Consider the following 26598-nt stretch of genomic DNA (forward strand, 5'->3'; position numbering starts at 1 on the left):
GCCATTTGTCTGAAAATGGGAGCATTTGCTGTGATTCAAAATCTTACTTAATGTGATAAGGAAGTTTCTTTGGATTCCAGGAAGTGGATTTTTAAGGACAACCGAAAGGAGGAGTGTTGGAGCAAGACAAGGGTGGTGTCTGAAGTAGGATATTGTACAGTAGGATTTCGTACAGTGCCGGCCCATGCAGATTGCTTAGAAGTCCTGAGTTCAGTGGGACTTAGTCCCACGTAAATGTGCACAGGTTTGCAGCTAGTAAACCGCTGTCACAGGTCTTAATTCAAACAGAACTTTTCTCTGTCAAAAATACTTTCTCTGTGAATCAGTTCACGTGTTAACATTTCCCAGCATGGGGAGCTGGTTCTGGAAAGGAACCATGTAAAAAATATGCGATCTCGCCCAGCTTTTGTATCATTTTGCCAAATATATTTCAGAAAGCCTGTCAAATACACCAAAAGCTTAATTGGTTTTTTTTTTGCAATCCACAATGATGATTGCTCAGTTTCATTCAGAATTAATAAAGTATGCCTAATGACAAATAATGTCTGAATTAGATTACAGGGAGAAATACAGAGAACATATTAGAGAGAAATACCAAAGCCCTGAAAGAAGGCTGGCCAGCCATGGGGTCTATGGGCCTCCCAATGAAAAATATGAGCAACTAATTATTGCAAATGGAGATAGACGAGAGACTGAAATACTGCACAGACCATGGAGACATTCTGGGATCATGTCAGAGCAAATGGTTGCTGTTCCCACTGAGGCCTTGTTTGAGGTTGACAACGAAGGACCACAGACTGTGGTGCTCCTGGGAGGGGCTGGGACTGGGAAAACCACCTTGGCCAGAAAGATCCTGCTAGACTGGGCAGCTGGAAGACTCTTTCCCGGGAGATTTGATTACCTTTTCTACCTCCGTTGTGGGCAACTGAATCTCGTTGAGGGCCAGGCGGACTTGGCTGACTTGATTTTAAACGGTGATCCTGAGCTTAGAGAGAGAGAAGAGATAATGGAACTCCTAGAAAACCCTGTCAAGCTTCTCTTCATAATTGATGGCTTTCATGAACTCACTTGCTCCATCGAACACCAGGAAGACAACCCAAGCGTTGATCCCAAGGAGAAGAAGCCGGTGGGAGTCCTCTTGAGTGCATTATTTCACAGAGCCCTTCTTCCAGAGGCCTGCCTGCTAATTACTACCAGGCCATCCTCTTTGGAAAGCCTCAGGAATTGCCTGCAGTCTGAACGCTGCATGAGACTTTTGGGTTTTTCTGAGGAGGGCAAAGAAGAGTATTTCCTCAAGGTCTTTGGAGACAAAAAATTAGCAACACAGGCTCTTAGGTACGTTAAAGGGGATGAAGCACTCTTTGCCCTATCCTTTGTCCCCAATTTGTGCTGGGTCCTCTGCACTGTGATGAAACAGCAGCTAGACAGGGGCAAGGAAGATCCAGTGCCAGTGTCTGAAAAACTCACTGCGGTATATGCACTTTATCTCTCCCGTTTGACTGAGTCTCCCTGCAGTAGCTCAGGGCAGTGGAATCTGAGAGGGCTCTGCTCACTGGCTGCTGATGGAATCAAGAAAAACAAGACCTTGTTCAAGGCCGAAGAAATCCAGAAGCAAAGTTCAGGTCACTTAGGGTCTCTTCCTTCTGCTCTTTTTCAGAAAGACCCTGATTCTGAAGGTCTCTATAGGTTCCTCCACCTCAGTGTACAAGAGTTTCTTGCGGCCTTGTTCTATGTTTTGGAAGACACGCCCAAAGATCCTGAGACTATGAAGCAAGATCTGGAACTCTCACTAGAAGGATGCGGCAAAGACCCAGGAGATTTGACCTTATTTGCCCAATTCATCTTTAGCCTATTAAACAGAGAAATAATGGAATACCTGAAAGAACAATTTGGGTGGCAAATTTCACCTGCAATTAAGGCTGACTTGCTAGATTGGTTTAAAACAGACACACAGATTAAGTCAGATTATCCAAATTATCACCCACTGGAGAGGTTTCACTATTTGTATGTAACCCAAGAAGAGGAATTTGCCCAATGTGCTCTTGACCATTTGACTGAAGTAACTATGGAGAGATTGACATTTACTCCCCTGGACCAAGCTGTTCTCTCCTCCTGTGTCCAGAACTGTTTACACCTGGAGGCGCTTTGCCTGCATGGATGTTTGTTTCTGTCGAAGGAACCTGGGGGAGAAGAACTTCCAGGGCATCTCAGTCATCCATGTCAGTAAGTAGGACCCAAACTCTTAACTGTATTACCGATGTAGCTGATTTTTATTCCTCTTCTTTCCTACTTCTCATAATATGCATTACCAAAGACTTCTGCTCTTTGCTTTCTTTCTTTTTTGTTTTTTTGGCAAATCCTTCTTTCTTCTCCCCTTTATATCTGGATTATGTCTATGCTAAGCTGTAGAGCAGGGGTCCTCTGGATAATAAATAAATAAATAAAACCCCGCCCATCTGGCTGGGTCTCCGCAGCCACTCTGGGCAGCTCCCAACAGAACATTAAAAACACAACAAAACATTAAAAACTTCCCTAAACAGGGCTGCCTTCAGGTGTCTTCTAAATGTCAGATAGTTGTTTATTTATTTCCTCAACATCTAATGGGAGGATGTTCCACAGGGCAGGTACCACCTCTCCCTGGTTCCCTGTAGCCTCACATCTCGCAGTGAGAGAACCACCAGAAGGCCCTCGGAGGAGGACCTCAGGCTGAATGATGGGGGTGGAGACGCTCCTTCACGTATACTCCTTCAGGTATACTGAGATGCTCCTTCAGGTATACTGCTCTTGGACTCCAAATCCCATCAGCCCCAGCCAGTATAGTTAACTGTCCTAAGCACCTTGGGAAATGCAGTTTCGTAAAAGGCCTAGGGCTCTCTGAGGAAGAATGATCACCACACTTACAGACCTAGAACTTCCTACATTTATTGGAAAGAAGTAGCGACAGTTAAACTTCTTTCAAACCAGTTTAAATTTTGTAGTGCAATCACTAAAACTGCTTTTTTCTCTCCCAAAACAGAAAGGGTAGCGTAACCAATAAGCATATTTTGTTCATTATGCTCATTTTATATTAGAAAACAGAACATAACGAACTTTTCTACCTTTTTAGGCCAGATCAGAAAACACAGGAGCGTTCAGCAGTTTACCTTCTCTGTCAAGCACTGAAAGACCCAAACAACAAAATCAGGAAACTGGAGTAAGTCACAGCTGTTTTCCCTGCCTTGTTACTTGCTTGGCTCTATTGAATCAGACACACTCAGCTAATGTGTGTCTTATTGAGGTTCAGGTATTTCCAAAGCAGTGCCTGAATGGGTCCCAGGGCAGCCCCACATTGTCAGAGGTTTGCTGAATAACTGGCAAGTGGAAATGTCTGAGGTCATGAAAGTTTTGGGAGGCTACGGAGGACTCTATATTAGATCTCATCATCAGCTCCTATCTCTGGCAATATTCACATGATCAAGTGCGAAACAGATCTGTCGGCAAGATGTATGTTGAGCTTTATGATTCCTGCATTCTATGAGGTGGAACTACACAGATGACCCTTGGGGGTCCCGCAATGATTCTGTGAGAGTTGCACCCAGCCCCTCTTTAGGGAAAGCTTAAATTAATACAGTGATACCTTGGTTCTCGAACTTCCTGCACTCAAACGGAAGCCATGGAAGCCAAGTCAGATGTTTGGCTTCCGAAAAACGTTCGCAAACTGGAACACTTACTTCCGGGTTTGCAACATTCGGGAGCTTATTTGTTTGGGAGCCAAGCCGTTTGACAACCAAGGTACCACTCTACAGTGGTACCTCCGTTTACGAACTTAATTTGTCCTGGAAGTCTGTTCTTACACCAAAAGTGTTCTTAAACCAAGGCGCACTTTCCCTAATGAGGCCTCCCACCGCCAGTGCCCTTCCACTGTTTGGCTTCCGTTTGGCTTCCAGTGCAAAGTTTGCTAGCTGGAACACCTACTTCCAGTTTTGCAGAGTTTGTTCCCCCTGTACTAACAATTAAGTGTTTCCTTCACATGTCAGTCATCACATGTCAGGAGGGACAGGCTTCTCCATTCTCATGTGCCACAGGCCTCTGGTGTGTGTGAGCAGTGATCATTCTTTCTCTCCACCTTAGACTTTGGAGGTGGGTGGAGATCATCCCCACAACTATACGGAGATCCCATACATTCTCTGGCTCCAAGCTTGGGAGGTCAGCCAGGGATTGCTTTCTTGCTGGGGCACCCTGATTGCGGAGCAGCAAAATTGGCAAGCTCCCCACTGGCCTTTCCTCCAGAAATCATTAGCAAGGTGCTTCCTTAGCTACTCCAGCACCCAACACACCTTTAATACCACAGGAAGCCATCTATTCTTTTTGGCTTGGCTAGCAAGACCTGACAAAAATGTTGCTCCTCTTGGCCAGGAGGGGAGGGAAGGCCGTTGGAAAGACCAGGTTGACCCAAGGACAGAGGAAGGGGGTGAGGTGAGTGCGGGCCGCCCCGGGTGTCACCACTGAGGGGGGTGACAAAATGCCAGGCGGCACTCACTGCGGGGTCTGAGCCACGTGTCTCTCCGTGCTGCCCAAACGTTCCCCCTCTGCCTCCCCCCAGCTGTAAGGTGGCTGAGTGGGAGGAGGCAGGCAGACTCTGGAGGTCCCGCAGTGCGCTCCACCCCTGTGGGTGGCTTGCCCGACCCTGGGCACACTGCCCCAGGTGTGGCTTCCTCTGCCACTGGGTGGACCAACACACCCCATGTGCCAGGGTAGCTGTTAATGTGAAGGTCCATCTCTCTGTGTTTTCAGTACAGTAGGAGAGGAGAACCTGTGGCCCCTCTGGATATTGCTGGATTTTAACTCTCATCAGCCCCAGCAAGCCTGACCCCAGGGGTCAGGGATGATGAGAGTTCCTGCCCAACAACATCCGAAGGGCCACAGCTTAGCCTCCCGTACAGGACAGAATTAGAAGTCGCTTGTTGCCTAAGCCAGTTATTTACAACTGGGTTCCATTTCCCCATATCTGTTGGTCTTTAGCATGCTTCCCAAATGCCTTCCATTTGCCTATGGCAACTTCCCAGAGCATTTCCGTGGATCCCAGAGAAAGAGTTTGCTAATTTAGTGGGAATATTAAAAGCTGTTGTGCTTTGAACCACCTAGGGAGAAAAAGAAATGCTCCAGATGCAGAATGTTTTACACACGTTCAGGTGGCCTGTGCGTAATCAACATCTGCTGCATCATTGAGATGATAGAGAAGAATCAGCCATGTTTATGAGGGTTTGTCCAAAGGATACCCAGGGAATGAGCTGGCCAATGGAGCTGTTTCTGTCCCATTTTTCAGGCTTAATGGATGCCAGCTCACAGACAATTGCTGTGCAGATCTTTCCACTGTTCTCTCAACAAGCCAGAAGCTGGTAGAACTGGACTTGCAGGCAGCCATTCTGAAGGAATCGGGAGCCAGGCTGCTATGTGAAGGGCTGAGTCATCCCAACTGTATGCTAGAAAAACTGGGGTAAGCTGAAAAAAAGCTTCTTCTGCCTAAGCATTACCAGTGGAACATAAAGGCATTGAGGGTGCACAACGTCAGTTGTCTTTAGGTGTGCAGAATTACTCAGGGGTTTTTCTGTTTTAAAAAACAACCACAGCACAATTTCTCCCTCTTGGACAAAAGACTGTTTTGGAGAGATTTCAAAATTTTAAACTAGAACATGAAGCTTAAGGGCCCACTATCTCTCAGGTGTGTGCTGTCAGTATCTCCCTTTCTTGTGGTCCCTCTTCTGTATCTTGATTCACACTGCATCTGTGTATATTCCTTCTATATACACACTGTGATGTATAATGTTGGGTATTGTTTGCCATATTCTATAATTCCTGCCATCACAGATCCTAACCTGAATTTCCCAGAACTCCACATACAGAAAAGTGTGTATATACTGTATGTGTGTGTTTTTAATCGGTTTTAATCTGACTTACTTTTATCTCTTAGTCCAAAGCATCTTTCAACAATAAAGGCACCATTGTTTGAAAATGGATATTCCTAAGTTCCTCAATGAATTAAATCATTACTATCCTCAGTGAAACCAACGATCACTATACCTAGTTAGGCAAGTAGGCCTAATGTGATCTGTGCTCCCCAAGGAGTGAAAAGGACACAAGGTTCTCCTGTGCTGGATCACACCTTCTTTTTCATGAGTCTTAGAAGAAGGGTGAGAAGCCACGTGATGTCATCTCGACCTCAGGCTTTTTCAACCACTCACCTCTTTTTTTACCTTTCAGACTGAGGGACTGTGGCCTGACTTCTGTTTCTGGCAGAGACCTTTCCACTGTTTTCAGTACCAGTCAGAAGCTGACAGAGCTGGAACTGGGTTGGAATCCTTTACTGGGAGATCAAGGAGTTCAGCTGCTGTGTGAGGGGTTGAAGCATCCGAACTGCAAGCTGCAGAGCTTGGGGTGAGGAGCACCATGCTGTCCCTTTCAGAGTCAGACTGCCAAAGCCCAGAGCTGGTGGATCAGGTCTAGTGCTTTTTGATAAGCAGGTGGTCTTACCAAGCAGGTGATCCAATTTTTTTAGGTCTTAGCCAGCACTTTAAGATGGACTCAAAAATAACACTGGGGCCCAAGGGGAATCAGGCAATGGTGGAATTGTAAGCTCAAAACGGCACCAGCTGCAGTTTTAATTTTGCTTTAAAAAATAGTTATTATACTGCTGTATCATAAAAATATATAATAGTAATTTGCAACAATATAAAACATAAAACCAAACAATAACATCATAGCAAGTTAAAGGCAAAAATTTAAAAAAATATCAGCAGTCCTTTGTGGGGGGATGTACTCTTAATTGTCTGCATAGGCCTGGTGGAATAGAAAAGTTTCCCGCAGGCATTTAAAAGTTGGCACAGAAGTTACATGCTGAATCTTTATTAGCAGGGTGTTCCATAGGATCGGGCCAGTGACGCTAAAGGCTCAGCTTTTCGTTGTTGTCAAATGAGCCTCACCAACTCGGGGAATGACGAAAGGTTTCTGAACGTTCCTCAAGGGCAGTCACACAGAGATCATCCTGCAGTAGTCTAAACCAGGGTCATGTTTTGTGGTCCTCTCCAACACACACTTACTTTTTAAAAGATTGAATGTTTGAGGCCTCAGAACTTTTTATTTTTAAATTTAGGAAGAGAATCATCATGGCACGAGTTGATGTCTTCTCATGCCATGTGTTTTTCTTTCATGTTTTGCACTGCACAACCACCCAAAATTCTGCTCTGAACCTTCCAGAGCAGATTTTGGGGAGGGGACAAAGAGAAATCAGAAGTCTTGTAGATCACCCACTGTGGTGCTGCAATCCCCAAAGTTTTTTTGTGGGATCTCCAAGACTCCCCCCCAATTAATTTGTCCATTTAAAAAAAATGTGCATTTTGCTGTGTTACTATAATGGCAAAAAAGTGAACTGCCACCCTCAGACCCAACCTTGATAGCAATTAATTGGTCACAGTTATTGAAAATAGCACACAATAGCTGATAGGAAAGCCTTTGGGATAGCAAACTTGAGGACTGCAGTCTTCACTGTTCCCACATTTCTACTGGCATATGGCATGGGGAGGAGAGAGAGAGAGAGAGAGAGAGAGAGAGAGAGAGAGAGAGCACTGCAGTGCAAATGGGATGCAGCTTATCTTGGTTGCAGCTTGAAGTATGAAAGAAGCAGAGGCTCAGCAAGTGCCCCCCCCCAAAGAAAGTAATAACAATTTTGCACACACTATGCAGGTTGGACAGCTGCAATCTCTCAGCTGCCAGTTGTCAGGATCTCATCCCTGTTCTAAGTACCAGCCGGACTCTGATGAAGCTGAACCTGGAATGTAACAAAGTGGGAGATGCAGGAGTGAAGCTGTTGTCTGAAGGACTGAGACATCCAAACTGCGTACTGCAAACTTTATTGTAAGTGGGAGCCAAATTCCTTCCGTGTGAAGTCCTTGGACAGCTTACTTTCAAGGAGCCCTGGGTAGATCAGGGGTCCTGCTGGACATCATAGTCTGGTCTCTTGGTTTCTGTAGAGTTGTAGGATCATTCATGCCTTTATTCTTCTTGATAAAACAAAGGATAACCCACTCTGCCTTCCTGAAAGGGAGGGATGAAAATCTGACAATATCGCAAACACTTATTATTTCCTCTTCCCTGCAAAGCAGAACCAGAGTAAACCAGCAGTCTGTAGGAACAGACCTTCAGACTGGCCTCCATGTAATTTCCATTGAGGACCTTCTGTTCAGCTACAGTTGCATAAAGGTATTAGGAAATGTTTGATTGACCAGGAAGTTCAGGTGTGCATTCAGTGTCAGGGTTTTCGACTCCTCTTCTAAACCTCTTGCAATTGCAAAATCCGTGTGTGAACATCCGGCTCACGGGTGTTTCCTCCATCCCATATATAACACCAGGCACGGAACTGGCCAGTTTGAAAAGGGAGACTCGGGAGCACATTCCTGCTTCTTCATTTCTAGCCGCTGGCAGAATTTAGCACTTTCTGGCAGCAAAGGAAAAGCCTTCCTTTGCAGGTACAGTTTGAACAATCAGGGCTGCACAGGAGGACTCTGTTGACAGCAGGTGACTGACAGGTGGTTGACCCTTTGGGGTGGGGATGGAGCAGCATGGGATCCCGCTCCCTGGCCAGAGCCAGTTCCCCACCCGTGCCTTGGAGGGTGTGTATATGATGAGGTCAGATGGAGGTGAGCTGAATGTCCAAACCAGCTCTCCATATCAGGAATCCTCACCCTTTCTCCTTTATTGCTGTGGTCTTATCACCTCCATGACAGAATAATTTCTCACGTGCCTAAAAGAATTCTCTGGGATCAGAGCCGAGAGCTCAGTGATGGATGAGGACAGGGAGAGTGAGGCTTTGGCTGGGTACACCTGAACTATCTTAAAGCACAGCCAGGTGGCTCTTTTTCTCAAGTCGTGTTGAAGCTGGTTTGGGAGGAAATGCATCAAAACACAGCCTTTAATAGGATCGCTGCAGCATAGATATGGATCGTCGGTTGCAGCTAACTGGACACAGAGTAAATGGGAGCATGTGCCCAGCCTTTGCGGCAGTGAATATCATGTTATAGGTGAGGCCCTGGCTGAAGGGTCTCAACCTGAGTTTTACATCAGAACCATCCACAGATCACGGTATACATGCAGCTTAGCTATGGAGGCAGACAGCCTTCCTTTCATCACCCACCAATTATAGGCTGCATCAGCTGTAAAGTGAAGAAATTCACTGACGTGATCACTGCGATTTAGAGTGGAAGGGCTGTTGTTTCACAACATATCTTCTTAATATCAGAGGGTGAAATAGAAGGGGCCTGTAGAAGTGAGTGAGCCATGTTTGCACTTGTTGGATCTGTTTGTTTTCTCTTGCAGGCTGGACACAAATGAGCTCAGCCCTGCCTGTTGTGGGGATTTCAGCTCCATTCTCAGCACCAGCCAGACATTGACAGAACTGGCACTAGAATATAATGGACTGGAAGATGCTGGAGTGAGGCTGCTCTGTGAGGGGTTGAAGCAGCCCAGCTGCAAGCTGCAAAAACTGAGGTGAGCAGTGGCTGGGATTTGTGCTGTGGAGTTCCATGATTTGGTGTATTGCAGAATACAAAGAAATGTCTGCTCTCAAGGGAAATGAAAAGAGGCGATTCCCTTTTGCACAACTATAGCATCCTTGATCCAGCATATTGGGGAGAGGGTTAATATATTTGCATGCAGGAACAAATAGCTGTATACTTTAAAATATCAGAAAGAATATGAACATAGTCCCCCCATATATATATATATATATATATATATATATATATATATATATATATATATATATGCTTTCGTAGATTTTCACGGGTACAGGAATGTAGGTTTTGGTGTCTTCGGGTGTCTTCCCGTGTAAGAGTTGGGGTGTCTAGGCGACGTTTCGACGAGGTCTCACTCGTCATCTTCAGGCTGGTGCTTTCGGCTTCTTGTTACACACACACACATATATTTCAAAGTTGCTTGATAAACATAGCAGAAGAGGAAAGGCAAAGGAAGGAATGTAGAGAGAAGAGAGGAATAACCTGAAGGTAAGGAGGGGGGGGGAATGGATCATGACCCAGCACTCCCAAGGGCCTTCAGAGCTTGCTCTCTGTGGCTGATCCAGCTGGCTTTGCAGATCTCTCAGCCATTTCTGTCACTTCTAGGGGGCCACACTTTGTCATGGGCACTGTAGTCTCCCTGCAGGTTTCTCATCATGGATCTGTTGTGCTTACTGACATGCTTGTCTTCTTTCTCCACCCACCCACAAATGAGGATGCACCGGCAGAGCCAACTAGTTTTCACCTGCTTGTTGCTCTTGATTTCCTACCCCTCCTAAAACGTCTGGCAGCAGGACTGTGACCATAGGCAGAAGGCAGAGTTGCTCTGAGAGCCTTTGCATCACATACAGAGTGGGATTTGTACACACAACCCCAGCACACATGGCACAAGGTGATCTGCATGAAAACCTGAAGGGAATTTAGGTTTTCTGAGCAGAGCTGATTGCTGCTGCACTTGCCTTGGGCCCTAGCTCTATGTCGAAGGGAGGGAACTATCCTTGCTGATGGGAGTTGTAGTTCAGCAGCATCTAGAGAGCCAACGGTTCATCACCCTTGGTGTAAGCTGCCATCCCCTTGCATCAGGTGGGTCCCATGTACCTCTGCACTATTCAGCAGCACAGGAATGAAGGCAGAGTCAGATAGTTGAAAAAGACCCAGAGGTGAGTGTTGGCTCTTAGGAACATGAAAGATAAACTTTCTCATGCATTTGGAAGGACAGGCCTGGAAACATGAAATAGACAACAAAGTCTGGTCAGTTTTAATTGACTATTGAGACCACACAGAGGAGTGTGAATAGGAGCAGGCTGTGTGCTTGTGAGTGAACCAAAACCACATACACAAACCAAAATCCTTCCTCAGAGTGCCTGCACAGCTGCAATGTTACTTTGAGTCCTTCAAGACTCCTTCATCCTGGCAGTGGCTAGGAATAAAGGCTTCAGGGTCTTCTAGCAAGCAGAAGCTGTTTGTGGAGGAAAATGTGAACGGGAGAGGTTTTTCTTTCATCTTTTCTTTCTCACACAGGCTGGTCCGATGTAATATTACAGCTGCTTCTTGTGAAGATCTCTCTTCTGCTCTCGCAGTCAGACAGACTCTGACAGAGCTGGTGGTGGAATGTAACGAGCTTCGAGATCCAGGGGTGAAGCTTCTGTGCAGAGGTCTGAAGCATCCGCACTGCAAGCTGCAGCTCCTCAAGCAAGTAATCGGCTGGATCCCTCTGGGGTTGGATAGCATCTTTGGAGCCCAGGTTGCCCCCCCCCCATGAGAGTGAAGGGACCCTAGAAATGCTGCACCCCAAGCAGGAGCCAGACCGACCCTTTTGTACAGTCAAGCCTGTTGAGGCATCACTTGTTTCTGTTCGGAATCACAGTATTCCAAGATCCCTTCCTAATTTTTGATTTCTTCACCTTAACTATTCATAGGGTATTAACAGGTTGTCCCTCACCCCCACCCCAACCAAAAAAATTGGTTTACATTTCCTGCCATCAAGTGCTGAGAGCAGAGGTCAGCAACCTTTTTCAGCTGTGGGCCAGTCCACCGTTCCTCAGACCATGTGGTGGGCCAGACTATATTTTGGAAGGGAAAAAAAGAACAAATTCCTATCCCCCACAAACAACCCAGAGATGCATTTTAAATATAAGGACACATTCTACTCATGTAAAAACATGCTGATTCTCGGACCACCTGCGGGCTGGATTGAGAAGGCGATTGGGCCGCATCCGGCCCCTGGTCCTTAGGTTGCCTACCCCTGACTGAGTGTCACTACACATCTTCTCTGCCTGAGTTTCAGAGTGAGAAGTTTCTGCACCTCCAGGAAACTCTTTGAGGAACATAGAAGCCCATTTTTGCTCATTGAATGGGTTCTATAGCAGCTACTGTCAGCTGAGGCATGACCAAGAAAGCCCTTGTCATCCAGTTTGTTACATAGGGGCTGCCGGATAATTGCTGCAGGTGACAGGAATTGTTTGTATTTGAAGAAAGTTGCGAGGTGATCTGAAGAAACAGGAGAAGGGTCTTTACACTTCAAGCCATCCCCTTAAAACCCTGTTCTTCCATGCCCTGCCGGAATCCAGTTGTGCAGAGTGATTAGACGCGGTACAAACCTGCAAACGGGATGGAGGAATGCAGAGGGACTCTTCTAGCTTTTGTGTGAACATAACACAGCCAATGCTTTTTTTTCTCCTGCAGCTTGTACAATTGTGATCTCACTGCTGCCTGCTGTGCAGATCTTGCCTCTGTCCTCAGCAGCAACCAGACGCTGACCGAACTCTTCCTGGGAGGTAACCAGCTTGGGGATTCCGGGGTGCAGCTGCTGTGTGAGGGACTGAAACATCCAAAGTGCACGTTGCAGAAATTGTGGTAAGGGAGAACTCTGTTCCTTCGGGTTCAGATCATGAGCACAGTGCTTGTGGGTCTGGAATTATGTTCTGTTGCATATGAGGAATCTACCGTATTTTTCGCTCTGTAAGATGCACTTTTTTCCTCATAAAAAGTAAGGGGAAATGTGTGTGCGTCTTATGGAGCGAATGCAGGCTGCTCAGCTATCCCAGAAGCCAGAACAGTGAGAGGGATTGCTGTGCAGCGCTCCCTCTCGCTGTTCTAGCTTCTGGCTTAGCCGTGCGAAGCCTCTTCAGAGCAGGGGGAGCATTCCTCTCACTGCCCTGAAGAGGCTTCGTGCGGCTATCCCAGAAGCCAGAACAGCGAGAGGGATCACTGCGCAGCGCTCCCTCTTGCTGTTTTAGCTTCTGGGATTCAGAATATTTTTTTTCTTGTTTTCCTTCTCCAAAAACTAGGTGCATCTCATGGTCTGGTGCGTCTTATAGTGCGAAAAATACGGTAGTTTTCATGGGGAAAATCCCTCCTTCTCCATCCATCCACCCATCCATTCATACCTCTCTCTCTCTTGTTTTCATTTTTATAGTCTTTATATGTGCACTTTCCTAATCGCAAAAGTACACATGCCCTAGCCAAAGGAGGCCCTTCCCCACTCCAGGCTAATTTCTCCTGTGTTTTCCATCCCTCTAAGTGGACTTTACCTCTTCCCTTGTCCACCCCATTCCCCCCCCTCCCATCTCCAATCTATGGTCCATCCCACCACAATGATACATGGAGGCATTCAACACAGCGCTGTGGAAATCACATTTCAGATTCCCAGATGGACTGATCCCCTTCTTCTTCAACCACGTCCTGCTCTGGGGGCTCTCTTAACTTCTCCTTGAGCCAATTTGGGGTGGGGGTGTTGCAGAGGGAGTGCCAGGCCAGGAGAGAGGAGAAAGGCGCATTGCACCAGCAGGACTTCTTCTTTAAAAGCTGCCCAATATCTCCTGCCCTTTTGGTGTCTTTCATAAGGAAACTCCCTCCACTCACCCAATTCAGTCTTGGCGGTCTCACCATAAACCACAGGGGCTCCCTCTTCTACCCCTCCTGAAACCCATGGTCACACGAGGTGCACTTGTGTCCTGCAGCTTGTGTAGCACTGAAATCACAGCAGCAGGTTGTGGAGAGATCTGTTCTGCCCTCATCACAAACCAGATGCTGGAACACATTGATTTATGGAACCATCCATTGGGAGATTCAGGAATGAGGCTGCTGTGTGAGGCACTGAAACACCCAGGCTGCAAGCTTCGGATATTGTCGTAAGTAAGAAATCTTCCTATCTACACAGTTTTTTTAATCTGCTTTCGAATAATTCAGTTTTTCAAAAACAAAAATATTGTCAGGAAATGAGCAGCGGATGCTTAACAGAAGGTAACAGTGAGAAGAACATAGAAATATGATGAAGCTTTTCCTTCCAACAAAGAGTGAGGGCTAGTAACTTTTCTCTTTTCAACCCCCCCCCCCCCGAAACCCCAACAAAGCCTGAAAGCTGAGATTCTCAATAGGTAGCTTTTCATAGCAAATTCTGTTCTATGAACAAATGTAACAGCACTGAAAGACAATAAGGAAAGTACAATGAATTTGACTAGTTAAGAAATTTGGATCACTGTGAGTATAGGCACCTCTCAGTGTGTGACCACGGATGCCCACACCACTTTCAGACCTGGAAGAGGGTGTAACAGGGGGGCTCATGCGCACTCCACCAACAACGGTGACGCGCATGAAGATGTGGAATGCAACCCCGGCACAAATTGGGGGTTGCCTGTAATATATCAAGAGTTCTTCCAAACTGTTGCCACCCTCATACTTTGTGGAGTTGTAGTTACAAGTAAGGAATAAGTCAGCAGCCCCTCCCATCCTAGCTGTTTGGGGTTTTTTTCAGGTTATGGAATTGTGAATTCACCTCAGCTTCCTGTAGGGATCTCTGCTCTGCTCTCAGCACCAACCAGAGTCTGAAGAAGCTGGAGCTGGGGGGTAACAAACTGGGAGATTCCGGAGTGAAGATGCTCTGTGAAGGACTGAAAGACCCAAGCTGTGGACTGGAGGAAATTGAGTAAGTTGCAGGCAGCTTCCCTTCTGTGCAACGTTCATTTGAGGAGCTGTGTGGTTGCCTAAGATAGGCTCTCCAGGGACAGAGATGCCCCTGACTTTTAAAGGGGAAAGTTAAGAAAACAAGGCAGGAGAAGAACCGAGGGAGCCAGTGTGACAATCAAACCGTGAGTCGAACCGGGCAGGGGGACATCAAGGGACAAGGGGAAATTGCCTAATCAAGAGTGGCATTTGTGAAAGAAGTCGAGAACAGGAGCATGCTTACCTGTGGAGGTCTGAGTCACTGTTGGCGGATTGTTCCCAGGAACATATTAGTACATAGAGAATGGAATGTATAGTATTGTTCTGCTGAGTATAATGATTAAAGCCGATGGATTATGAATGGGGAGCCTGTGGCCCTCCAGGTATGTTTGGACTCCCATTGGCTCTGTTGGCTGATGGGATTTGGAGTCCAGCCACAGGTTCCTGCTCCATGCTGTAGAAGGTCATTTTCATGAGAATCGCAGGCTTTGAACTAGACCCGTTTACTTGATATAATCAAATGCATCTGTTACTTAAGCACTAAAAACACGCCTCGGGCTTTTGCATCTAAGCACTACCACTGAACCCTGGGTCTCTGCTCCTTCCTTAGAGATACCTCCTTCACCGAGTTTTTTCAACCCTGACTTGTTCTGATAAGCACCAAGGAGTCCTATAGAATTCCAGTGAGCATAAGTGTGATTGCTTGCATAGGCAATTTAGCTGTTTAAATAAGGAAGGAAATGAATGAAGAATAAAGCCCAGTGGAAGCTTAAATGGCTGTAAGGAGCCTGATAAGGCCCATTAGTCATCTCTGTACTTTTGACTTTCTCTCCATGTAATTGGGTTGGGGGGTGGGGAGTGTACACAGTATATCAGGGGGCTAAAAAGATTTGCCATTTTAGCAAATACCTGTGAAAGTGGTGTGCTAGAATAGAATAGTATGTCTTAAGAAACCATTCTTAGCAACCTCAGCAGGTTTAAATGTCACAATTTCTGTCCTGCAGAACCTTCCCTAGAAACTAATTCCGGGGGACGAGAGGAGTTCCTCCCCCAGGAAATGTTCAGCACCACCATGCAAACTTGCATATTAAAGTGGGAAGCAGGGACCTCGAAACTGCCTTTAAAAAAAAATCACTTAAGTTTTGTAGTGTGTATAAGTTGTGCATGGTCTTTGTTGCCATGTATAGGAGGCAACAGAATGTTTCTTTCTCTTCCATTCACAGACTCGATATTGACGAGTTATCTGAAGACACAGTGAGAGAGCTTAGTAGCGTGAAAAGGATTAAGCCTGACCTGGTTATAGGCACATAGGAGCCGCTATGATGACAGAGGACAGGAATGGTCATGGATGGAGTACCTGGATAGCTCTGTTGGGAACTGGGATTCCGCCGAACCACATCATCTCCTGCTTCAATCACTGGGAAGCAACAAAACCAACCTTCAGGCCATACTGAGAATCGGGAATTGAAGCAGCAGCCACATCCGCAATACTGCCCTGCCCAGTTTCCGCAGCCAGTTTTACTTACTGGTGTAGGACTGAGTGTAGGACTGTTTGCTGAACAAATAATAAATTTCTGCCCTGTTTATTCTGTTGCTTGTTGGTTGATGTGAATGTGAGTGTTCCATGAATTCTGCTCTTCTCAACAGAACTGGTTTTTTTAATTGTGTTTCACGTTTCATTTGTATGCCTTGGTTTCTCCTGGGTTTTTCTTCCCCTTAAGGCTGAAGCTTCACCCTTTGCTCTATTTTATCACGTCTTGGTTGCCTTAGTGCACCAGGATACATGCTCTGTCTTATCCACACACCAAACACACTGGAATTGGGATGCATCATACATTAGCTACATCTTGCTTACATTATATTCTTATGAAGGGAGACCAGCTTCCCCATTTCACTTCATGCTGTAAAAATATACAGACAGAAATCCTGTTCACCAGCTTTTATTTCTGGCAAGAATTAGTCTCCCCTCCAGTCAAGCTGTTGACTTTATCATAAAGCAGTACTTGCTCCAGTCCCATGGACTAGGATTCACCCCACCTAGATTGCATATAAAAGGCATTTTTGGACCTAAAAACCCACTGAAGATGAAAATGCAGGTTTGTACTGGCCACCTGAGAGGATCTGCCCTCCTTAGGGAAGAATAGAGGAAAGATCCTGCTTCATTAATCATAGCTTTGAGTCCAGCACAGATCAAGCATGCCTGTGTGTCCATCTTCCAGTCTGCTCCCACCTTCCTCACACACAACTCTGGCTATTGTTCTCCTACCTGGCATCTAGGTGAGAAGGGGGAGGTCCTCCCATTTGTCCTTTTGCACAAAGCAACTTCTTTGGTTATGTGGTGCTTAACTAGCCAGCCAAAGCCATTGCCTAGACAAAGAAACTGGTTTGGTAAGCTTGCGTTTATACATTCCGAACCCAGCCACCACGGTATCATTCATAGGTATGGAAGAAGCACAGAGTATCAGCCAGAATGGCCATTCAACACTACACAGCCATTCAAAAAAGGAATTGCCGTATTTTTTGCTCCATAAGACGCACCTGACCATAAGACGCACCTAGTTTTTAGAGGGGGAATGCAAGATAAAAAATATTCTTTAAAGGGAGCGCTGAGCAGAGCCTGTATGCATCCCAGGTTCTGCTCAGTGCTCCCTTTCACAAGCTTGCAGGCTTTTCCCCGAGGAGGAAAAAGGGCATCCTGTCACTGATGGGTTGCCCTTCTCCCTCATCAGGGAAAAGCCCCCAAGAGCCGCACACACGCTCCGCGTGGCTCTTTAAAGGGAACGGGGCTCTTGGGGTCTTTTCCGGGAGGTGAGGGAAGGGACAGGGGGGCTATCCCAAAAGCTAGAACAGCAAGAGGGAGCACTGTGCAGTGATCCCTCTCGCTGTTCTGGCTTCTGGGATAGCTGCGCAGCCTGCATTCGCTCCATAAGATGCACACACATTTCCCCTTACTTTTTAGGAGGGAAAAAGTGTGCCTTATAGAGCGAAAAATACGGTAAATAGATGGACAGAAGGAGGAGACACTTCTATGAATGTACTGTAGTAAGGAAATCAAGACCCAAGCCTCACGCTAAACAAGATAGTGACGGGATTATGGTTCCAAAGAACATATTTGTCAGAGCTGCTTCAAGATCCTAGCTCACAGAGGATCACGCTAGCCAGCGGTCATTAAGTAAAAGTCTTTATTGAGTTACAGATTCCATTCCCAAGCTGCTGCGTGCAACTCTACGTCTAATGGCTAGATCGGCGAAGCTCCGTCTGAGTCTCCGCCCCTTGTGCACCAACTTAATATTCTAGCCCTGCTCCACCTTTTCCGCCTGACTGCTCTCCTCTGGGTCCCTCTGCCCCCCGGGGTCTCTTCCTTCCGGGATTCTTCTGACGCCGACCCCCCGGAACTCCCTGTCTCCTTGCGCCGGGCTTTAGGACCTGGCTCCCTTTCCTGGCTGCCTACTGCGTCACTTTCCTGTGCATTTGAACTTGGCGCGCGCGCCCAACCTTCCACTTTCCGTCTGACCGTTTCTTCGCTCCCCGATGGAGGTGTGGCCACTCCTGACTCGTGCCCTCCCCCCTGTTGCGAGCTGCCAGCGCTTGATCTCTGGCGCTCTTCCTCTTCCCTGCTCTCTGGCTGTGACGCTGGTCCCGATTTCCAACTGCTCTCCTCTGAGTCCCCTCTGGCTCTATCTTCCTGGGGTGTCCCCCTAGGCTCCCCCCTTGCCCTGACCACTGGTGCTCCTTTCTGTGAATCTTCTGATTCACTGGAAAGACTCGGAGATCTCGGGTCGTCGTCATCACTCATCTTTTCTTCTGCCTCCTCCCCCTCGCTCTCTGTTTCCTCCCTTGCCCTTGCCTCTGCTCCTGAACCCCTGACAATATTATTCAGTACAAATAAACATTTCCTGATCAGGGCAGAGTAGGGGGTGGGTATTGTGCAATCGAGGGGTTTCCAGCCATTTGTCTAGAAATGTATAATCTTAAATATCACGAACTATGCTGACTCTTGTGAAAGCAAGTATTGCACAATAATGGGGTTCGGCAAAGCCCTTTCCCAAGGCAAGAATTTCCTCATTCCTGTTTACACAACTGTTTGGGATTGCCATACATATAAGCCCCTCCACCGCCACTTGCCTCTGTTTCACCCAGAGGAGTAGCCAAGAAAGTTCTGCAAGGAAAGATGACAGCCTTGACTGGTTTCCGCCTGGCTCTGACTCTCTTGGTGGTTGTGTCTGTGGAGGAGAGGGGAAGCTTTGGACAGGAGGCAGAAACCAGCTGCTGTGAACGTGAGTGCAAAATGGGATGAGGTGGGAGGTGATCTTTGTTTCTGGACAAGTATAAAAGGCAGTCTATTAAATTCATCCTATTCATCCAGTCTATTAAATATTTTAATCTGGACTGCAGATTGTTTTTGTTACCATGATGTAAGGACATTTTTTTTTGCTTGTTTAATTACTATTTTATATTGCATTTTTAATTTTTTTATTGTAAGCTGTCCAGGAAATGTTAATTGTACACCTATAGAAATTCAAATAGTTGTGCAGAAGGGTTATAATGAGTAAAGCTGGGCCTAAGTTTGTTCTTCTGTGCAATTATTAAGGGCAAAGGAGCCATTTTTTTGCATCTCATCAGACCACTGTGTGGCACATGTCAAGGCCAGCACTGTTTCCTCAGTTAATTGTTTGGGTATGTGAAAGTATAACTCAGGGGCTTACATTTTAGTCACAGGGATGTGATAATGTTTAATCTACAAGCAGTGGAGGGGCTGGGAGAGTGAGGCTCTTGAGGAGGACTTTGAAGGCTGGAGAGAGAAGTGATTTGGTAAATTGAGTTGTGATCTTTGAAACAAAGGGCGTTCCTCAAAAAGAAGCAGCATCTAGTCACTCTATGTCTTCTGGCTGCAAATAGCATTTTCTTCAACTTCCTGTCACTGTTCCCTTTAAATGTTCAGATTTGTCAAGATATTCCCAATCAGGCCACAACTACCGTATTTTTTGCTCTATAAGACGCATCAGACCATAAGATGCACCTAGTTTTTGGAGGAGGAAAACAAGAAAAAAAAAATTCTGAATCTCAGAAGCCAGAACAGCAAGAGGGATCGCTGCGCAGCGAAAGCAGCGATCCCTCTTGTTGTTCTGGCTTCTGGGATAGCTGCGCAGCCTGCATTCGCTCCATAAGATGCGCACACATTTCCCCTTACTTTTTAGGAGGGAAAAAGTGAGACTTATAGAGCAAAAAATACGGTAATTTCATGAATGAGGCCAGAGTGGAAGGGGCAGGTGCCTAATTGGTCTTGAATTCCATAAAAACCTAGCTTCAGGTCTTTCAGAAAACTCTTCAAGATAAGATAGCCCAGGTTTCTTTTTCTTTCCTTTTAAACTGTAGTTAAATGGTTGATTTCATACATGATAGCTTTAAGATATTTACCCTAGATATTTTAAGTATACCTTTGAAAAGGTAAACAAGTGGGGCTGTGCTTGAATCTGCAAAGACATCCATATATCCATTAGAAAGCCAGGGATTATCAATGTCCTTTCTGAAATACTCAACAGGGATTCTTAAATTGGCCCACATTTAAATTAAGATATATGGAGATATATATATATAAAGGAGAAAAGGTTTCCATGGTTGCTTTAACAACCCTAACCGCTTCCAACAGCTCAGGAAAGTAATCTTCCTTTCTCAAAAATCCTCACAACAGCTGTTCTGTATGGTTGGTAAAAATGAGAAGATGGCGCCTCAGGATATGAACGTGCCTTCCCCTCATGTAAATGCAGTCCTATCTGCTGCACCACATAAGACGCTTGGCACTCCAGTTCTTTCTTTGTTTAATATGCCCATGCCAGGGAACGTGTCTTGTCTCACACAGGTTTATACACTGTCTCACGTTTCCTGTTTCAGAGCTGAAGGGCCTATCACATTGTGGACCAGGTGGGATCTTTTTCCAGGGCCAGCCAGGAATACCAGGAATACCAGGTGTGCCCGGAACAAGCGGATCACTTGGGCCTAAGGGTGACCCAGGCCCTCAGGGTCCTCCAGGTAAGAAGATCCCAATCTCTCCTTCAGAGTTTGTGCCAGACAGATCTGGAGATCATTTGCTCTAATTCGGCCTCATCACTGTGGAGAAGAGGCTCACTGCTATGCTCTGCAATTGCAAACACCATGTCTAGGAGAGGGGCTGGAAAGATTGTTTCTAGAGATGTTTTGATTGTTTCCAAAGGCTTCATCTCTCACCTGTTCCTTCTCAGGTGAGAAAGGTGTTGCTGGGATGCCGGGGAAAGCTGGACCCAAGGGAGACAAAGGAGACAAAGGTAATATTGCATCTATAACTCCACTGTGAGGGGAGGGGTGTGGCAATGCAAGAGCTTGGATTATTCACAGGTGAAAGCTGATCCAGGTGAACACTGCACTGTGCATTGTGCCTGAGCAGAAACAGACCCCAGTGCTAACAAGGTGACCCCCTTTGCCTCTGCTGCTTCACTGGAGGAAAAGGAAAATAAACTCGCATAAAAGCATGGGATCTGGAACTGCTCTCACTCTCACCTTTCTTATTAGCTTGTTCACCTCACCAGACGTTGTTTTTCTTTTCCTGCAGGAGAAGACTGCAGTTTGGACACTTCTGCTGGTTGTAAGCTGCAAGGTATGTCTTATCATCATCATCATCTTAATCATCCTCTTGCTAGTACAGCTGTGTTTGTTTGGTTCAACTCACGGTCCTTTCCAATCTAATGCAAGATGGCTGTGAACACAGATTATGAGAATAATACAGGGAAGGGTGAACTTAACCCATGAGAAATTAAAATTCTCTGGTTAATAAAAAATAATAATCCCATGGTGGAAGTTCAAATTAAACTTCTCTGTATTCCCAGAATCTTGTTGATTTCTGTGCAAAACCAAACATGATAAAGACAGTAGAGGGCCATGTTGCTCTCATCACACACATACTTCCAGAACGGAAAATAGGTGAACTGTTTTGCATTTTCCTCCCTGATATTTCTCCTAGAGGCTGGAGCCAAAGACTGCAAAGAACTTCTGGAACGTGGAGAGACCCTGAGTGGCTGGTACACCATCTATCCTGCCACAGGGAAAGCAATGGTGGTCTTCTGTGACATGGAGACGGACGGAGGAGGCTGGCTGGTGAGCTTTATCCCATGGAGAAGGAAGAGCCATCTGTTTATGACTTATTAAAAGGGTGTCAGGCAATACGATGCACACTTTTCAAGAAGTGGAATCCCCTGCCAGGAAGGCACTTGGGCAACTCCTTCCTCCAGAGACATCTCCTTCACTGAGCAAAAGAGACTTGGCCCAGGGTGCTAAGCAAAGCAAAGGCAGCAGCCCCACATGCTTTCTGCTCATAAACAGTAGACTAGAGAGAGGAAGCAGCAGGAGGAGCTGCTTTCCCTTCTTTGCTGGCTTCTGCAGAGCTCAGAGGAGGTGTTGTCCAAGGGTGTTCTGTAGGGGAACAGCTTATGTAGGGGAATGGAGGAGGGTTTGCTATTGGCTTGTCCACACTTCCACAATCCTTTGCTTAAAAAACATGGGTCCGAAAGGTTTTCCGGTTGTCTTGTGCTTTCTGAAAGGACATGTGGTGTAAGCTGAATGCAAAACTATTAATCTGAATCAACAGAGGAGGGAACATGTACAAGTCTATCTCTTACCATGTTTTTTGTTTACGTTATACAGTGGTACCTCGGGTTACAAACGCTTCAGGTTACAGACTCCGCTAACCCAGAAATAATACCTCGGGTTAAAACTTTGCTTCAGGATGAGAACAGAAATTGTGCTCCGGCAGTGAGGCAGCAGTGAGAGGCCCCACTAGCTAAAGTGGTGCTTCAGGTTAAGAACTGTTTCAGGTTAAGAACGGACCTCCGGAACGAATTAAGTACTTAACCCGAGGTACCACTGTTGTGCTTTGTAGAGGAGGTATGGTGTGGAAACCCTGCTGATGCCCTTGTGAGAATTTATTTTCATTTTTTTATGAGGTTATTGTCCTCATTCCCTAATTTATCACCCTGTTGAGATATGTTAGACTGAGGAAGGGTCAGTAGGGATACCTCTTTATATTGTGGGGCCTGTTCCGAAACCAATCAGTGTGCCTAAAAGAGCCCACCCAGCCAGGTGCACCAACTCTATGGGGCTGAGGTGTCTTCGGCCCCCTTAATATTTGCTAGGATGGGGGTGGGCCCCTCCATGTTAAAGGAGGCAGAGCGCAGAGCCTAGCATGGCGCGGCTTAAGTGTCGGCCTCCTCCTGAGCACATGTGAGGAGGAGTGGCTGGCCATTGTAGCTGGCTGCCCCATGCCGGGCTCTGCTCAGCTTCCTCCCGGCGATATGTGACGTTGCGCACATTGCGTGTCACGTGTGTGACTTCATGCACACACAGCAAATGGTGGCCCCCCTCCATCTTAGCCTCTGCACCTAGCACTTGTAGGGAATAGGAAACGGACTTGTCTTTCAGCTGGGACACTGACATATCACCTCCCTTTGCCCCCAGGTCTTCCAGAGGCGACAGGATGGGTCGGAGGATTTCTACCGTAACTGGGAGTCCTACAAGAAAGGGTTTGGGAGCCACGCGTCAGAGTTCTGGTTGGGCAATGATAAAATCCATCTTCTTACAAGCTCTGGTAAACCAACGTTTCCTCTTCTGTCTGATGCTGGAGCGTCACTGGAAAGCTTGGGGATTTTTAATGAATAATGGAGAAAGGTGTGGAATCAGTTATTGAAAGCTCCTCCAGAGTCGGATCTGTGAAGTTTTTACGTTGGGATAAATAGCTGCAGGGTCCTGTCTGGAGCATATCATTGGAAGAGTGCTCTTGGTGTGTACGCTGTGGCAGGGCACTGCCACAGGGCACTATTTTATTCCCAATGCTATTCAACAAGTTTTGGAGCAAGGTGTCATACACTGATGATACCCAGCTTCATTACATCCGAGTCAGGACAGACTGTGCAATCCCTGGACATGTGACTGGATACAATGCTTGACTGGATGAGGGTCAGTAAATTGAGCTTGAATCCTGCAAAGTCTGAGGTCTTGCAGGTGAGTGGTTCCTGTGTCCAGGTGGTAGGTCATAGAATAGAATCATAGAGTTGGAAGAGACCCCAAGGGCCATCGAGTCCAACCCCCTGCCAAGCAGGAAACACCATCAGAGCACTCCTGACATATGGTTGTCAAGCCTCTGCTTAAAGACCTCCAAAGAAGGAGACTCCACCACACTCCTTGGCAGCAAATTCCACTGTCGAACAGCTCAACAGCTCAACAGGTCAACTGCCTGTTCTGAAGGAGCAGATTTTCAGCTGGAGGGGTACACCTCCATCCATCTTTGATCTAGATGGTGAAGTGATTCGTGTGGCCTTCTACCAGCTGTGACCATTCCTAGACTGGGATAGCCTGACTATGGTAGCCCATGCATTGGTAACCTCAAGACTTGACTACTGCATTATGTTTTATGTGGGGCTCCCCTTGTATCTAGTGTAGAATGCAGTGGCCAGACTTTTCACAAGAGCAGGTTACTGGCAGCATGTTACTCCTTTCCTAAGAGAAACACATTGGTTGCCAGTTTCCTACAGGGCAGGTTGAAGTTTCTTGTGTTGATTCACAAAGCCCTACTTGTTACTTTTTTCTGAACCTCGTCAACAGTTTGCTTCCATGAAAGGGTGTTGGGAATTGTTTCATTGCAGTAGTGCATGATCACTTCTATGCCTGAAGCTGGCTCCCCGTGCTTGTGAAATTTCCATTCTTGGGACAGCCACATCTGTTGAGTAGCTAAGTAATTGTACTGCTTTGCTTAAGTGTCCTTACAAAACCAGAACTATGGCTCTGCCTTCCATCCCGCCAGCTGCCACAGCCTAGAGCAAAAGCTGGTCTTCATTGTAGCTGTAAACATGTTAAAGGCTTTCTCTTGTCAACAATGACACAACCCCTCTCACACACTAAGTAGAATAATAGAAGCATAACCACCCGACCCCATCCCACTCACCACTCCTCTTCCCCCTTTCTTCTTCTTCTTCTTCTTCTTCTTCTTCTTCTTCTTCTTCTTCTTCTTCTTCTTCTTCTTCTCCTCCTCCTCCTCCTCCTCCTCCTCCTCCTCCTCCTCCTCCTCCCTAATTATTTAAACCAATTCATAAACCAAGAACTTATACATTGACCACTAATAATGAAACATATGTCGTAGATATTTTCCCACATTTCTTATGCTATTTTTGTGATATACAAATGACATGAGAAAACTTGGTATACTTATTTGTATAACGTTATTCTTGTTTATAAAACACTATAAAAAACAAACAAACAAAACAAACCAGTGCTTACTCTCAGATCTCTTCCATTCTCTTGGGGGTTAGGAGTACAACAATTGCGAATTGACGTGAAGGACTTCAATGACACTAGAACTTATGCTACATATACCAGCTTCAAAGTCTTGAGTGAGAGGGACAACTACACTCTGGAAGTGGGCTCCTATTTAGATGGCAACATGGGTGAGTTATACAAAGAATTCCCTTTGAGGCATCTGCTTCAAAGTAACCTACTGCATTTTTGAAGGTCCAGGAATTGAATCTAGGAGGACCTTCCGCCTGCAGAGCGTCTCCTCTGGCACTTATATATGTGGCCTAGCAGTGCATCTGCCTTTTTCCCCTGCCTTAGCACACACAGTTAATGTGAAAGAGGTGAATTTGATGTTTCCCCTGCTCTTCTCTTTCAGGAGATTCTTTCTCAGGACACGGGGGCATGGCATTCTCCACCCCAGACAAGGACAACGATACCAACGAAAAAGGCAGCTGCGCTGTGGTTTACAAGGGGGGCTGGTGGTACAGTGTCTGCCACTCTTCCAACCTGAATGGCCTGTACCTCAAAGGCGAACATTCTTCTTATGCTAACGGCATCAACTGGTATTCTGGGCGGGGGCATCATTATTCTTACAAATATGCAGACATGAAATTTAGACCTCAATAGGTGAAGTGTCCACCTGTTCAGGAACTTGCTTCTGCATTCCATGCCTGGCAGGGCAATCTCTGAATGTGGAATCATCTGCTTTTAAAATACAACACACACAGAGGCCCTCCTTGGAGCACAGGGCACTGAACAGGAAGAGGCCAGTCTGATGAAGCACCTGGTTGTCACTTGCATAAGGCCGCCTTTCATTCCCCTTGTATGAATGGTAGAAAGGATCCCACAGTGAACATTTCGAATGGACAAATTGCGGCTGGCTGCTTGCTTTGAAACACCCACAACGTCCCCACATAAAGCAACAGCCTTATGTTGAACTGCCAGCACTGGTGGGTGTTGAACACCACACAAGAAGTTTACATGCTGGTTCAAATGCTTTTTAAAAATGATGTGAAATGTTCTCATTATTTTTATAAATTCCTAGTCTGTGGCATGAGGATGAACAGAGTTCCCATGTTTTGTTTCGTTATTGTCGCTTGGGTGCTTTATCAATGCACATTGGTAAAGCAACACATCACAAAATGATGCATTTTCATATGTACAGTCATATCAATAATGGTTTTATACAGAGTTTTGTCGGTGCACATTGATAAATGGAGTGGGGTTGGGGAGATACGAAGGAACCAAAAGTTGTAGCAAACAGCACATTTGCAAATAAAAACTAGAACAATGCAGAGTTCCTAATTGATCAGTTCATACTGCCTTGTGCCTTTTACTTACAATTTGCAGCCAGGTTTCTTTCCGCCTGTAGCTCTACAATCACTCTGACATTGCACTGGAGATTATAATCACAAGGGCCTTTCTAGAATATTCATTTATACATTTTTAAAAGCACATTTGTGTTGCTAAATACCTACCAACCTCCCATCTTTTCTTGAGGCTTAATTTTTATTGTAGTATTTCTCAGGATTCCAGTTAGAATATTTTGCTATTGGGAAAATACATACACAACATATTTCATTCTTTTACGGGCCACACGCATCAGATGGACATCAAGGTAGAAAATGACATAAAGGAGCTATTGCATTCAGATAACTGTTCCTTGTGCTTCTTTTTCTGGGGGGACACATACCCCTAAACATTTTGTGAATCTAAGTTTGGCCTCATTGAGGGGCAGTATTTCAATATGAGTAGGAAAATGAGAGTACCCCTAAACATTTTTTAAGAAGAAAAG

General features: G+C 46.0%; 2 protein-coding genes across 2 annotated transcripts in view; both read left to right on the forward strand.

Annotated features, from left to right (window-relative positions):
* The window catches only part of LOC308576248 (uncharacterized protein), a 41799-nt gene extending 25722 nt beyond the window's left edge, over window positions 1-16077 (forward strand). Inside the window, exons 16-26 of the mRNA XM_081175426.1 lie at window positions 555-2223; window positions 3107-3193; window positions 5306-5476; window positions 6241-6414; window positions 7720-7890; window positions 9349-9519; window positions 11067-11237; window positions 12231-12401; window positions 13508-13678; window positions 14302-14472; window positions 15713-16077. Coding sequence (XP_081031552.1) covers window positions 555-2223; window positions 3107-3193; window positions 5306-5476; window positions 6241-6414; window positions 7720-7890; window positions 9349-9519; window positions 11067-11237; window positions 12231-12401; window positions 13508-13678; window positions 14302-14472; window positions 15713-15800 — 3215 coding nt within the window. The 3' untranslated portion in view covers window positions 15801-16077. The remainder of the gene's footprint in view (window positions 1-554; window positions 2224-3106; window positions 3194-5305; window positions 5477-6240; window positions 6415-7719; window positions 7891-9348; window positions 9520-11066; window positions 11238-12230; window positions 12402-13507; window positions 13679-14301; window positions 14473-15712) is intronic.
* Window positions 16078-18540: 2463 nt separating this feature from the next.
* On the forward strand, window positions 18541-26118 carry LOC308597812 (veficolin-1-like). Its single transcript, XM_081213959.1, has 8 exons — window positions 18541-18766; window positions 20382-20519; window positions 20729-20791; window positions 21076-21120; window positions 21484-21617; window positions 22974-23103; window positions 24821-24955; window positions 25180-26118. Exons 1-8 carry the CDS (start codon window positions 18661-18663, stop codon window positions 25428-25430), a joined length of 1002 nt encoding a protein of 333 aa, XP_081070085.1. The 5' UTR covers window positions 18541-18660; the 3' UTR covers window positions 25431-26118.
* The last annotated feature ends 480 nt before the right edge of the window (window positions 26119-26598 follow it).

The sequence above is a fragment of the Podarcis bocagei genome (assembly GCF_964188305.1).
Source record: "Podarcis bocagei genome assembly, chromosome: 1".
Classification (NCBI taxonomy): domain Eukaryota; kingdom Metazoa; phylum Chordata; class Lepidosauria; order Squamata; family Lacertidae; genus Podarcis; species Podarcis bocagei.

What these genes read in the sequence shown, in the direction of transcription:
- LOC308597812 (XM_081213959.1), top strand. Translation starts at nt 18,661, where the DNA reads ATGACAGCCTTGACTGGTTTCCGCCTGGCTCTGACTCTCTTGGTGGTT. An exon ending in AGAAACCAGCTGCTGTGAAC is followed by an intron (nt 18,767 to 20,381) that starts GTGAGTGCAAAA and finishes TTCCTGTTTCAG; the next exon opens with AGCTGAAGGGCCTATCACAT. An exon ending in CCATCTTCTTACAAGCTCTG is followed by an intron (nt 23,104 to 24,820) that starts GTAAACCAACGT and finishes CTTGGGGGTTAG; the next exon opens with GAGTACAACAATTGCGAATT.